Source organism: Talpa occidentalis, unplaced genomic scaffold (assembly GCF_014898055.3).
Source record: "Talpa occidentalis isolate TD23 unplaced genomic scaffold, MPIMG_talOcc4v2.1 talOcc4.10, whole genome shotgun sequence".
NCBI lineage: Eukaryota > Metazoa > Chordata > Mammalia > Eulipotyphla > Talpidae > Talpa > Talpa occidentalis.
Genome location: NW_023600993.1, coordinates 23,355,148 through 23,368,553, shown reverse-complemented (window position 1 = coordinate 23,368,553; position 13,406 = coordinate 23,355,148). Strand labels below are relative to the sequence as shown.

At 43.6% G+C, this 13,406-nt stretch overlaps 1 protein-coding gene across 1 annotated transcript in view; it reads right to left on the bottom strand.

The window, feature by feature from the left end:
* STT3B (STT3 oligosaccharyltransferase complex catalytic subunit B) overlaps nucleotides 1–11,873 on the bottom strand; it is a 74,263-nt gene extending 62,390 nt beyond the window's left edge. Inside the window, exon 1 of the mRNA XM_037525643.2 lies at nucleotides 11,488–11,873. Within this exon, the coding sequence (XP_037381540.1) occupies nucleotides 11,488–11,801 (314 nt within the window). The 5' untranslated portion in view covers nucleotides 11,802–11,873. The remainder of the gene's footprint in view (nucleotides 1–11,487) is intronic.
* Between the last annotated feature and the right edge of the window lie 1,533 nt (nucleotides 11,874–13,406).

The following is a 13,406-nucleotide window of genomic DNA, read 5'->3' as shown; positions in this document are numbered from 1 at the left end:
TATTTATTTTTAAAGATTTATTTATTTATACAAGCACTGGGGTACAGGCAAGAGATGCGGGAGGGTGAGAGAATTCACCAGAGAGCAGGGAGCAGAACTGAAGTACACTGCTGAGGGGAGCAGCGGGAGAAACAAGAGCGGTCTGCCTTGCCATGTGAGAATCTCCCTGGCTGACTAGGAATCTAACTGGAGCTACAGAGGCTGTGGACAGCTTCAGAGTGCTGCACTCAACCCACTGGGCAACCACCCGGGATGCAAATTTAATACAATCTCCATGAAAATAGCAACATTCTTAAAAAATGAACAAAAAACAAACTTAACTTTCTTGACTTGACTGAAAGTCAAGGAAAAGATAAACACCTGGGATTACATCAAACTGAAAAGCTTCTGCACAGCAAAGGAGACATTAACCAAAACAGAGAGACACCCCACTGACTGCGAAAAAATCTTTGCACTCCAGTCAACTGATAAGGGACTGATCACAAAGAACTCACACAACTCAACAAAAACAAAATAAACAATCCAGTCAAGAAGTGGGCAGAAGAACTTAATTTCTCTAAAGAGGAAATGCAAATGGCCAACAGGCATATGAAAAAATGTTCAACATCCCTTATAATCAGGAAAATGCAAATTAAAACCACATTGAGATACCACCTTACACCAGTAAGAATGGCACGTATCAAAAAAACAAGCAACAACAAATGTTGGCGAGGATGTGGTGAAAAGGAACTCTCTTACACTACCGTTGGGAGTGCAAACTGGTCCAACCACTGTGGAAAGCTGTCTGGAGATTCCTCAGTCCACTAAAAATGGAGCTATCATACGACCCAGCAATTCCACTCTTAGGGATCTACCCAAAGGACACAAAAACATTGATTCAAAAGAATACCTGTACACCTATTGCAGCTCTATTTACAATAGGTAAAACCTGGAAACAATCCAAATGCCCAAAAATAGATGACTAGATCAAGAAGATATGGTATATATACACAACGGAATATTATTCAGCAATCAAAAAAGATAAACTCATGCCATTCGCAGCAACGTGGATGGAACTAGAAGGAATTATGCTCAGTGAAATAAACCAGAAGGAAAAAGAAAAATATCGGATGGTTTCACTTATAGCAGGAATATAGGGGAACCCAATAAGACATCAGTGTAAAAAAAAAAAATAATAACAGTACAAAACACAACAAAGCAAATAACGGACAATTATAAATCAGAGACATCCTGCAGGGGAGGAGGAGAGAGAGAGGAGCACAGGGGACTGAGGTGATAGTGCAGGTGTACATTGGTGAAGGAAACTATGGGGACTACACCTGAGGGGGTGGGAGGAGCAAATATTTTTTAAAATTGAACAATGATGTAAAAAAAATAAAAATATTAAAAAAAAAAAAACTTTGCATCAAATTGCAAAAATAACCCAGAGAAAAAGGGAGTGAAAGAGGTAGTATGTTACCTGACTTCAAGTTTTACTATAAAGAAAAACTACTAAAAACAACATGGTATTGTCATAAAAGGTGATACATGGATCAATGGAACAGAATCAAAAACCCAGAAATAAATCCATGTACATGTCAGTATCTAATCTATGATAAAGCAGCTATGACCATACAATGGGGAAAGGATAGTCTCTTTAATAAATGGTGCTGGGAAAACTGGAAAGTCACACACAAAGAATGATGATGCATTAATCACTCTCTAACTCAATGTACAAAAATAAATTCCAAATGCATTATGGATTTAAATATAAGACCTACAACAACATATATGGAAGAAAACACTGGAAATACTGTTCTACGCCGGACAAGGATGTTTTTGGTTTGACCCCTAAGGCAAGAGGAGTTTAAAAAAAAGGCTAGAATTACCTCTAAAAACTTTTACGAAGCAAAAGAAAATACAAAATTAAAAAGACACCCTTCTGAATGAAAGAAAACATTCACATAATATATAGCTGATAGGAGTTAATATGAGAAGACAATTCACCAAAGAGGATACAGATACCCAGGAGGTCAGGAGATATGGGGGGTGAGGGGGGGAATAATCACTTCCAATAAGAAAGCTGCAAGAGAAAACCACAATAAGATACCATGTTACATCTGTGAAAATAGCATGTATTAAAAAGACCCCCCAACAAGTGCTGGAGAAAGAGGAACCCTATTACACTGTGGTAGGAATGTGGTGCAACTGTTATGGAAAGCAATCTGAATTTAACTTAAAAAACTAAAAATGAAAATACCATACAACCCAGCAATTCCACTCTTGTACATCTATCCAAAGAATGTAAAATCATCAACACAAAAAAATGTTCTCTGAAGTCCACAGCGGCATTATTTACAATAGCTAGGACAGGGAAGCAGCCCATGAATGACCAATTAGTAGATAAGTAGATCAAGGTGCGGCATAGCCACACTATAATGCTATTCAGTCATAAGACTAAAATGCAGAATTTTCAGCAAAATAGAAGGAATGAGAGAATTATGAGTAGTAAAACACGTCAGAATGATAAAAACAAATAATGGACATTTAAACAGCAGACAATTAGGTAAGTAAAATATTTACAAAAACTTTATAAAGGACATCAGTAAGCAACCTTCGGGCTCTGAGGTTAAGAAGCAGGGGGGAGGCAAAGGAACAAGGGCATATAAGGCACATATAAAGTAGAAAAAAATACATAAGGCAAAAATTGAGAGGATCACAAAAAAAAATGAAACAAAAATTTGTATCATGTTTCTCTTTTTAACCCCACGCAAGAGTGACCCAGAGCTCCCTCTGTGAATTTGGCTACCTAAATAATGGCCTTCTTAAATGGGTATATTCTGCCTTACAGGAGTTATCAGCATTTTAAGAACAAACATGAAGTGGACAGTAACCATAAATGAGCTCACATCATGATTCTTTTCACCAACTCGATTCCGCCAATTTGACTAGTAACACACATGAAGTTGTGCACAAACTGGGACTTTAAAATTAATCATGAAGTCTATATTTTTAAAATAGTATGGAAAACAGCATAGTATTTTACCCTTAACTTCCACATCACTAAATAGCACCCACGCTGCAATATTATCTCACCATCTATCCACGGAGAAAGGGAGGTCCATTAATTTGGTTTAAAAAATAAATTCATTTTAAGTCTTTTTGTAGGTTTGAGAGTGAGTAGGGTTCCAGGTCCTGATTCCACTGTAGGGATGTGTATGGAGACTTGCCCACACCAATAGCAATTCTGTCAGCAGGGTGTGGGAGAATTCAACTCTATTCTGATACTATCTCCCTAGAGATAAGCATCAAATCCCATGGGTTAAGAGCTCAGATTCCCAAGGCTGACTTCACTTGACACCAGCAACAAGTCCAGGCTGTTAAACTTTGCTTCTGACCAACAAGGCTACAGATAGAACATTCCCATGACCTCCTCAGGATTCAGGCGCCAATTACATCCCCAGGTACTTATGACCAATCACTTATAAAAGAGGTTTCTGCAACCTTCTCCTCAGGTTCAGTTAACTAGCACAACTCTTAGAACTCAGGAAACATTTGCTCACTATATCACGGATGTATTACTCAGAGCCACTTTTGCTTTCATTGCAGCCAAATGAAAGCAAAAAAGGGTGGAAAAGGCACAAAGCTTCCATGGCCTCCTCATGTGTGCAATCTCCCTGAATCTCCATGTGCTGACCAACTCAGAAGTTTTTCAAAACCTCTCCTCTTGAGTTTTGTGGAGGCTACTTTACATAGGCACAACTGATACCACTGGCCATTGGCAACTGGACTCAGTCTCCAGCCTCCTCTCTGCTCCCCAAGGCCTGGCCAGGGAACTGGGGAACTGAAAGTTCCAATCTCTAATCACATTGGTTTTCCCTGGCAACCAGCCCATCCTCAGGTCTCTTCCAAGTTATTTTCATTAACATAACAAGACACTTTTCCCACTCTTAATACTTAGGAAATTACAGGGTTGGGGAAGCTGTGAGTCTGTAGATGAAGACTGAGTATGTATGAGAAATACATTCTCAATACATATTCTCAACTGAATGACCAAGATATATAAATTTCTTATAAATCACAGTGTCACACAAAGAATCTTGATCACTAAAGAACAGTATGTGAATAAGTCTTCACCTGAGAAAAGCTAATAAACCTGCGATAAGACATCAAAAAGAAATTAAAAGAAAACCCCAAAAGAAACTCAACTTGGTTATCAACTAATCATTAATACTTCATAATATTTATGTCTTTATGACATCATTTAAGCAATAATTCCTTTTGGATAAAAATGAAGAAAAACGTCAGAAAGTGAAGGTTAAAAACAAACTATGGAAACTATTAACTAGTACACCCAATTTTTTAAATTACTAAAGTCATCAAACTTCACAGAAAAGCTGTTTCCAATGTTGTCAATTCCTAATGGGGAGGACTAACTTCCCATCAACTACCAATTTTCAAGCAACTTAAACAAAAAACCTCCATCTAACACAACATAGATGCAAAGAAAATAGAAAATCTAGTTGAGCTAAAACTGTATCAGCTACAACTGTACCTCAACCCTTTGGTGCTCTGCTTCTGTGCTCAGGAACAAGACAAATCACTATATAGTCTAAAAATCTTGTAACCTATAGAATTTTGAATCTACTTTCAAAGTTTAACCTTTCATCTCATAATTCCCTTAACTGGAATGAGTTAATACTTCCAACCTCACTACTATGAACTTTTACAGACAAAATGAATATAATAAAAATAACATTCACTTGGATTCAATTATCCCTTTTCGTTCATTCTGCTATTCCTTTAAAAGCCCCATCACTGGGGCCTCCCCGGTGGCGCAGCGGTTGAGCGCTGGGTTGCGAAGCTGCCTGCAGCCTCTGCAGCCGGTTCGATCCCCGGCTGCTCCCCGGCCATCGGAGGAGGGTCCCACATGGCGTGCAGACCTCTCCTGCCGCCCGCTGCTCCCCTCAGCAGTGTACTTCGGTCCTTCTGCCTGCTCTGCTCCCCGCTCTGGCTCTGGTGACTTCTCTCACCCTCCCACGCTTCTGATTGTACCCAGTGCATGTATAAACCAAACAAACAAATAATAAATAAATAAATAAATAAGACATGCCTCTAGAAAAATTAAAAAAAAAAAAAAAAAAGCCCCATCACTGAAAATTCCCTAGCCATTCAGGTTTAAACATGTTAAGCCCTCATCAACCTTTCTCTCATCCCTGCATCAAAACAAACAAAGTAATTAGCCATCACCCAACCAGTGAGCTTAGTTAGCTACAGCAGGGTTTGTGCCCAGGCATTCTGACAGGCCAATGTGTTAAGATTTAAATCAGGGCAACTGATTAAAAAAATATAAATGGAGGACATTTTCACTTAAGCCTGCCTTCAAGGCAGAGGATGCAGTAAAAAGGACATAGATTTTGGAATCAGGCAAACCTGCATTACTCATATTATTCAATCCTTGTGAGGACTACTGATTGAAATATTTACAGAAGTAAAAGATGTTACGTTAGCTCCTCATTTCTAAGATCTAGCATGGAGTTTTAAGACACAATAAAAGCAAAGAGACTATTACTATTTAGGACATATATCAGTTATCTTTTAACATTAAGTTCTCACAGGGGAAAAAAAAAAGGTTACAGACAATATGGTCAATTTAATCAGTGTATCAGTCACAATTCTTTAGAAATTTATCTACAAATAGTACAAACTTAACCAACATAGAGGCATTTACCAACTTACATACATAGGTTATATTCCAAAATATGTTTAGATATATCTCGTTTGAAACCATGAAAGGATTTTTCTAAAGAAACAAGATTATAAATAGTCGTTAAGTTTCCTCCTAGGTCTACAAATGTGGTTTACCTTCATTTCCTAAAACAGGAGTCTCTGAAGGCAGTTGCTCCTACTTCTTCCAACCTTGCCCCTCACCTAAAACATCTTTTTAAAAAACATCTTGGTATTGTCAACTTCTAAATCCCTGGAAATTACCCATGATCAGATGTAGGTGAAGTGAGAACACAGAACCCATCTCAAAAAAGAGTAAAACAGGCACCTCCCTTGTGGCGCAAGGGGTTAAGATGCAACCTATGAAGCTATCTGCAGCCACTGCAGCTCATCCCCCGGCCCACCAGGGAGCAACCCATATGGCGCAGCAGACCTCTCCTGACTCACCTGACTTGCCCTCACCCGCTGCTCCCCTCAGCAATGTACTTCGGTCATTCTGCCTGTTCTGTTTCCCACTCTGTCTCTGGTGAATCCTCTTACCCCACACACCTCTGGCCTATATCCCAGCCCTTATATGCTTAAATAAATCTATCTTTAAAAAAAAAAAAAAAAAGAGTAAAACAGAAAAATTCACCAGAATCACGTGAAGCAAATAAAGGAGTTTTATGAAGTAAAATGAAGTACTAGGTTAACCATTCACATTTTTCCTCCTTTCCATAGTATTACTAATATCCACAGGGTATATTTGTGGGTACTGTGTTATTTGAAAATGTTTTCTTTTTTCCTACTTTATTATAGGGAATGACAGAGCCACTTTTGCAATCATACATTAAGCATTTCACCTAGATAAAACAGGGCAGAGAAAGAGTGAAAGACTCAGAATGAGCAACAGGCTGACGGATAAAAGGCTTCTAATAATGCAAAAGAGTTTAGGAGTTTCACGAAAGTCCAATAAAACCAACACCAATACTTTCTAAAACCTGAGTTTTTCCTTGAGACATAAGATTCAGTAACACCAAGTAATTAAACACAGGTGGTGGTGGGGGCTGTCAATGCACTAACTAATGATGTACTCATGTAAAGGTACAAACCAAAACCTATAATGACAGAATCTGATCCTAATCTGTAGTCTAGTTAAGGATGATATAGAAACAGTATTTGTATTTACTGTGTTCACAAATACTATTCAGAAATGCTATTCAGAAATAAGAGACCACCTTACTGTAGAATTGGGAGATAAAAACAACATTCTTTATAGTACAGTGGCTAGAAGCAGGATTTAAAAGTACCAATGAATAGACGGAAATATATGACAAAGCAAAGAAAGTAAAAAATACTAGTTGTAGAATCTAGGTGTTGAGTCTTCATCATAAAATTCTTTCAACTTTTCTATGTCCAAAATTTTTCATAAAGTAACAAATTAGCAATACGTACACCTGCTGAATTGTGGATGCTTTATAACTCAGTTTAAAACTGCAATATTATCTCTCCCTAACATATTAAATTTTCAACGAAAGCAAACAAATTAGCTGCTCACTCAACAATACTAATCCTTCCTTTATCTAAGAATGCTATATAACAATGAAGAGAACCTCTTAACATTTTCTCATATCCCAATACTCAAAACATATAAACATGAAAATTAGAGATAAAGTACAGAAAACCTAGTAAACTTCCCATATTCATACAACTGGGTCAGCACCTACATAATGTAAATTTTTATTGTGAGTCTCTAATTTCTACAACCAATGTTGTCTTTACACAAACTATTCATGTCAGTAAGAAATCTGCAGTCTTATCCAAGTTATTTCTCAACATACAGAATCCTGGCCTCCCTGGTGGCGCAAGAGGTTAAGACGCAACCGATGAAGCACGACCTGCTGCACAAGTTTGATCCTCACCGGTCAGGGAGGTACCCACATGGCACAGCAGACCTCTTCTGATTTGCCCGCTGCTCCCCTCAACAGTGTTCTTCATTTCAGTCTGCCTGTTCTGTTTCTCACTGTCTCTGGTGAATCCTCTCAGCCACCCCCACACCCCTCTGGCCTGTACCCCAGTTCTTGTATATATAAATAAATCTTTTTAAAAAAAAAAAAAAAGATACAGAATCCCTGTAACAGGGAAAAGCTCCAAAATCTTTGCTTGCAGATCCTAACTACCCCAGGACTTATTACATGCCTCAAGAAACCCTTGATTACTACAGAGAAGAGCCATTGCTACACTTACCCAAAATGGGAGCCGATCCAATTCCCATTATCCAATCCGATAACTCCAGGTACTCCCTACACTTTTCTTAGCGTTTTGTCACTTAGAATGGTAAGAGCTCAAGACTAGAAAGAGTTTACAGTACAATGAAATCAGTTGACAGTATGCCTGTTCAGAAGTGCAGCTGGACTGCTGCTGCTAATGATTCCAGTTACTTAAGATTTGGGGACACATGCATTTTAAAACAAGTTTTGTTACCCATTTTGTCTTCTTGAGAACTGAGGCCAATAACCTCTTTTTGTCTCCTGCGAAGTGAAGAAAAACATGGAGACCTCAAAGCACAGAAAGTTGTCCCCAACTTACAAAAAGCTTATGTTTCAAAGATTTATCACTTCTGAAATCATGTTCTACGAATTAACCTTATACCACAGATTCTATGAAAAACTGCATCAACTCCAAACTGAAGATTTCTGCCCAGAAAAAAGGCATCTGCTGCCCTCTCCCTTTTATAGTTAGCTGCAGCCCAACTCAAGGCTCAGAGAATTCTCTCCAGGGCTCCAGGGAGAACCCACTATAACCTGTGCAGGCAGGAAACAGGGCAGCTCTTATATAGGGAGCTTTTTTACTCAGCCTCTGTGGGAAAGGTTGCCATCATTTAACAAGATAATGGTTATGGAAAAGGTATTTAGTTAGTATAATGCACATGTATTAGTAGTTATAACAAAATAGGTAGATACCACATTCTGCCCCAGATAAAATTAGGTACTACTAAATTACTTGGTCAATCAAATGTTTGGCAAGTAGGAACATATTCTCAAACTGTCTTCTCATGTCTGATCAAGTTAACAGATAAGGGGAGGAAATTACTGAAGTGGTGAAATCATTACCAAAAACACTGCTAAATTCTAAAAGTGTAATATTATGTACTTTAAAATTCAATAAACATAATCATCAACATTATATGTCATCCCTTGTAACTAGTAAAATGAGTGATAAATTTTAAAAAACAAGTACAACTTTGCAACAATTATGTCAGTCACTTTTGGTGACTAGTCTTATACATCTTTACTGTAAAATTTAGAGAAATAGATTACAAACAGAGAAAGTAAACTCTTCACTAAAAAGACTTCAGAAATGAAGCCAGTAGCAGAGACATAAAAAAGGAATCCAGAAGGCCAGAAAAAAATTGTTTTGTAAACATAGAGCCTGGCAGAAAATTTAAAGGTTCATTCCTTGCTACAGGATAAAACTTCAATCTGAGAGACTCCCAAACTAGTACAACACTAGAGTGTTAGATTGTAGACCAAAGTGTTAGTAGCTTTGAAGGATTTAAAAATCCAAAGTGAAAGTCCAAAAATCTACCCTAGCCCTTCCCCCCCTTTTAAAATTTTTCTGCAGGAATCAAATATAAGAACGAGATGCCTCAATACTTGAGAACTTCAAAAGAAAAATAAAAGTGATCAAAGAGATTCTTTTGGTTTGAAACCCAATTCTCTCATGAAAATCACCTGTATTAACCATCAGCTTTATATTGGCAAATCTCCATTCACTTATGACTAATTAAATTTAACTGGTACACATTTAGCTAAAGGATATTTCAAAAATGTATTTTTTGAATAGATGAGACAATTTTCATGTGGATAAAAAAGGGTTATGCTCTCCAAACATATTTAGAGAAAGCAACTTGTTTGCTATGCTTCTTTCCTACACACATACACACACACACACAGAGCGCAAAGGAACTTATTGGTGAAGCAGCCTGATTAAACTTTTCATAATTACTAAATTTTAGTAGTGCTCTTTGGCTGACTTGATACAGATTTCTAATCTAACTTCAAAACAAGGAAATATAACAAAATCATCTCATCAGTGAATTGTGGCTTTTTCACAGTCCTTAATTTTAGCCTCCACATTATCACTAAACTGTATTTGACCTTTATTTGTAAAAATGATACTCTGGAAATATTCTTCACAATTTTCGTTACCATAATGTCTGATCAGCCATACACACGCATGCTGTTGTAATCTGAAAAGACAAAACTTTCTCTTTTTCATATTGTTCAGTAAAGTATGAGCAGTATTCATTTTCTGGTTCCAATTTCCTTTTTATCTAATTTGCTTAAGTGTTTTCAAGCTTAGAGTAAAAATACTGTATCTAGTTAACAAGCCTTCACAGTAATTTTTTTTGTAATTCTAAATAACAAATTATTTTTTAAGTGCTAGAAGAAAATCAAAACCTCTAAAGTAGTGGGACTAAAACATCTCACAAAAGAATGTCACAGTAATTAAGTGTTAACTTACATGGAATTCACGAATGGGCCCCTCTGGTGTTCGGTGGATGCTGCACTATCAATTTTTCTATCCATAACAGAATTTCAATCTGATATTTTATATATGGGTAACCAATTTCAAATACTTATTATCCACACATTAAGCAATTCTTAAGAAGACCGTCTCTCTGTACTTCAAATACAATACAATACCCTAAAGTTTAGTTGGGTCTAATTATAAGGCAGTAACATGAACTCAAGGTTGATGGGTCAACCAGATGAATTAAGTTAATTTAAAAGCCAGACGCTCAGGTGGGAGGAAGGCAAAAAAACAACTCAGGTTGAGCAAATTGAAAAAAATTAAGGCAATCGTCCTATCTAGATCACAGGCCAGAGGAGCGCTGAAGCCAGCCAGCGCTCTTCATGGGGTAATTTCCTACAACATCCAGGTCAGTCTCTGATACCATGTGCAACTCGGTACTGTAATCCAGGGCTACTGTTTGTTCTCTCAGCACAAACCTTCCTGCAGAGACCAATAAAAGCAGCAGTGCCATGCTTTCGCGCAGGGTACAAAATATACCGAGGGTGACAGTTGGGCTAACAGAGTTGCTCTAAAAAGCAACCCCAAATAACTGTGGGCACAGGGAGGTGCCGAGTGCTCTCCAGGGCCTCGGGGGGGGGGGAAGCCTCTTGAGAACACGGAACGTTCAGCAACCACGAGTCCCCAGCCTTCGGGTCACTTCAGGGCTGCTATTTCCCCTCCTGCAGCACCTCCCTCACTCCCTTCCCTTCCCTTCCCGGCGCCGAGAGCAGAGAGCCGGCCCGAGGCGGCGCCCGGCCCGCAGGACCCCGCGCGGCGGGACCTCCCGACCCCCGCGGCCGGGCCACCCCGCCGGCTCCCGTCCCGCCCCGCACCCCGGGAGGGCGCGAGAGGCGCGGCGGGGAGGCGGGAGCCCGCCACGAGTGCGCCCCGGCCGCGCGGGCTCCGGGCGTGGAGGGTGCGCGCCCCGCCGCCGGCGCCGGCCGAGTGGGGTTCACTCCGCTGCCCGGGAGGGAGTCGTCCCCAGCCCGGCCGGGGCGGGGGGGGGGGCGGGGGCCACGGTCCCACTCGGGGAGCCCGACGCCCCGCCTCGGGCGGCTCCGGGCAAACTTCGCCCACGGGCAGGGGGCGCGCCCGGAGCGGCGAGACCCGCGCCCGCGTCGGGCCGGGGCCGGGGGCCGAGACCCCAGAGCCGGGCCCGGGCCGGGGCCGCGGGATGGGGGGGGGAAGGGGGTGCCGGGGGGGGAGGGGCGGCGCGGCACTCACCACGGGTCGAACTCGTGAATGATGCTTTCGAAGCGAATGACGGCGAAGAGGCGCGAGCTGAAGCCGGCCAGCCAGGCCAGGAAGAGGATGGTGAAGGAGAGCAGCGACTGCCAGCCGGCCGGCTGCGACAGCCCCCCGGACAGCCCCGCGGGCGCCGGCTTCGGAGGCGCCGCGCCGCCCGCCGCCTTGTGCGCGCACTGGGCCCCGGGCCCGTGGTGGCCGTGCCGGCTGTTCCCCAGGGCCATGAGGCTGCCGCACGGGGACGAGTTGAGGGACGACTTGTGCTTGCTCTCCGGGGCCGAGGGCTCCGCCATGTTGTGCCCCGGCGGCGGGTCTCGCTCCGCGCCGCGGCCGCCGCCCGGAGTGAGGGGTGCTGGGCGGGGACCCGGAGGAGGAGGAGGAGGAGGAGGAGGAGGGAGGAAGAAGAGAAAGGAGGAGGGAAGAGCCCCGCGCGCTCCCGCCCTCAGCGCCGCGAGGCCGGGGGACAGGGGGTGGCGGCGGCGGGGAGTCTCCGCCTCAGCAGCGGCCGCGACCGCTGCGCTCTCAACTCGGATGGCCCCGGCGCCCCACTAGCCATCCGGATCCCCGGTGCAGCTGCGGTAGCGGCGAGAGCCCACGGCACGAGGGCGCCAAAGCCGGAGCAGACGGAGGCGGCACCGCGGCTCGGAGCGGCAATGACATTCCCCACTCACGCCCGCCGCCCGCCCGGCCGAGAGGAGCGGGAGGAGGAGCCCCCTGGAGTCCGGGCGGAGCTCGGGCTACCTCTGGCCCCGCCCCCGACCCGACAGGAACTGGTCCTTCCACCTGTCACAATGCGACAGGTCCGTTTAGGGGCGGGCCCAGGGCCCCAGCGCCCTCCAATAGGGGCGCGGAGGGGGCGGGGCTTGGGCAACCGTTCTACCCCTCCCCCTCCCGGCCTCGCGCCCAGAGCGGCCGTGCGGCGCGGCTACGGCTTCATTGTCAGTTGAAAGACGCGGTTTCGCGCGCCTGTGTTGTGGTGGCCGGGAAGGGTGTGAGGCGGCTCCGCTCGAGACGTGGAGCTGAGTCGGGCCCAGGGGTCGGTCGGGAGTTGGTGTAAAATAGCCGAGCAGCCTCCGTCAGAAGCGGCTTAGGGAAGGCGGAGAGCGCCGCGCCGACGAGGCGCGCGCGGACTCTCCGCGGTCGTGACTTTTAACCCGCTTTGCGCGGAGCGCACGCCACGTGACTGGGCGCGCAGGCGCGCTGCGCTCGCGGTCCGCGCGTGGGTTTCGCCGGCCGCGCTCGGCCGCCCGGGGCGCCCCCCACCCGGTGCGGCGAGGGAGCCTGGGTGGCGGCGCCACCGTCCGCCTGGCGGGCAGGGCCCGGCGTGCAGTAACGAGATGGCGAACGAAAAAAGAGCTCTTCGGCTCCGAAAAGTCGTTGGGAGTAGACAAACCAGCCAGTAGTTCCCGAAAGACCTAGAGGGAGCAGCAGGCAAAGTGTGACTTTGTCTCTTTTTTTTTTTTTTGTTCACTTTTTGAATTTTTCCTCATTGCAAAAATAGAAGCTCTGAAAATAGGGACAAATGCAGGAATTCACTAATGGCTGCATGCATTGTAGCAAACCGGTGCAGTTAACTTTGTATGGCTTCTCTGTCGCCACCCAACTGCCAGTAGATGAGAAGGACCTGGATACCCCAGTACAGGGAATTTTTGCACGTCCAGGTTTTTATTTGCATGCCTTCTTTTCCTTTCCCCACCTCCCTCCCTCCGAAGGAAAGGGCCAGCAGCAGCCAGTAGATGAAACTTGAGGCAAAATGAGTTTAAACGTTAGTGGTTTAGCAGGGGAGACCAGAATTGCTCTGCTGTAAGCCCCCCACGAAGGACATAGAGCTCTCAATAAAACAACACTCAGTAAATACGTGATTAATTCTTTATAAAAATTAACCATTGTCCATTTTG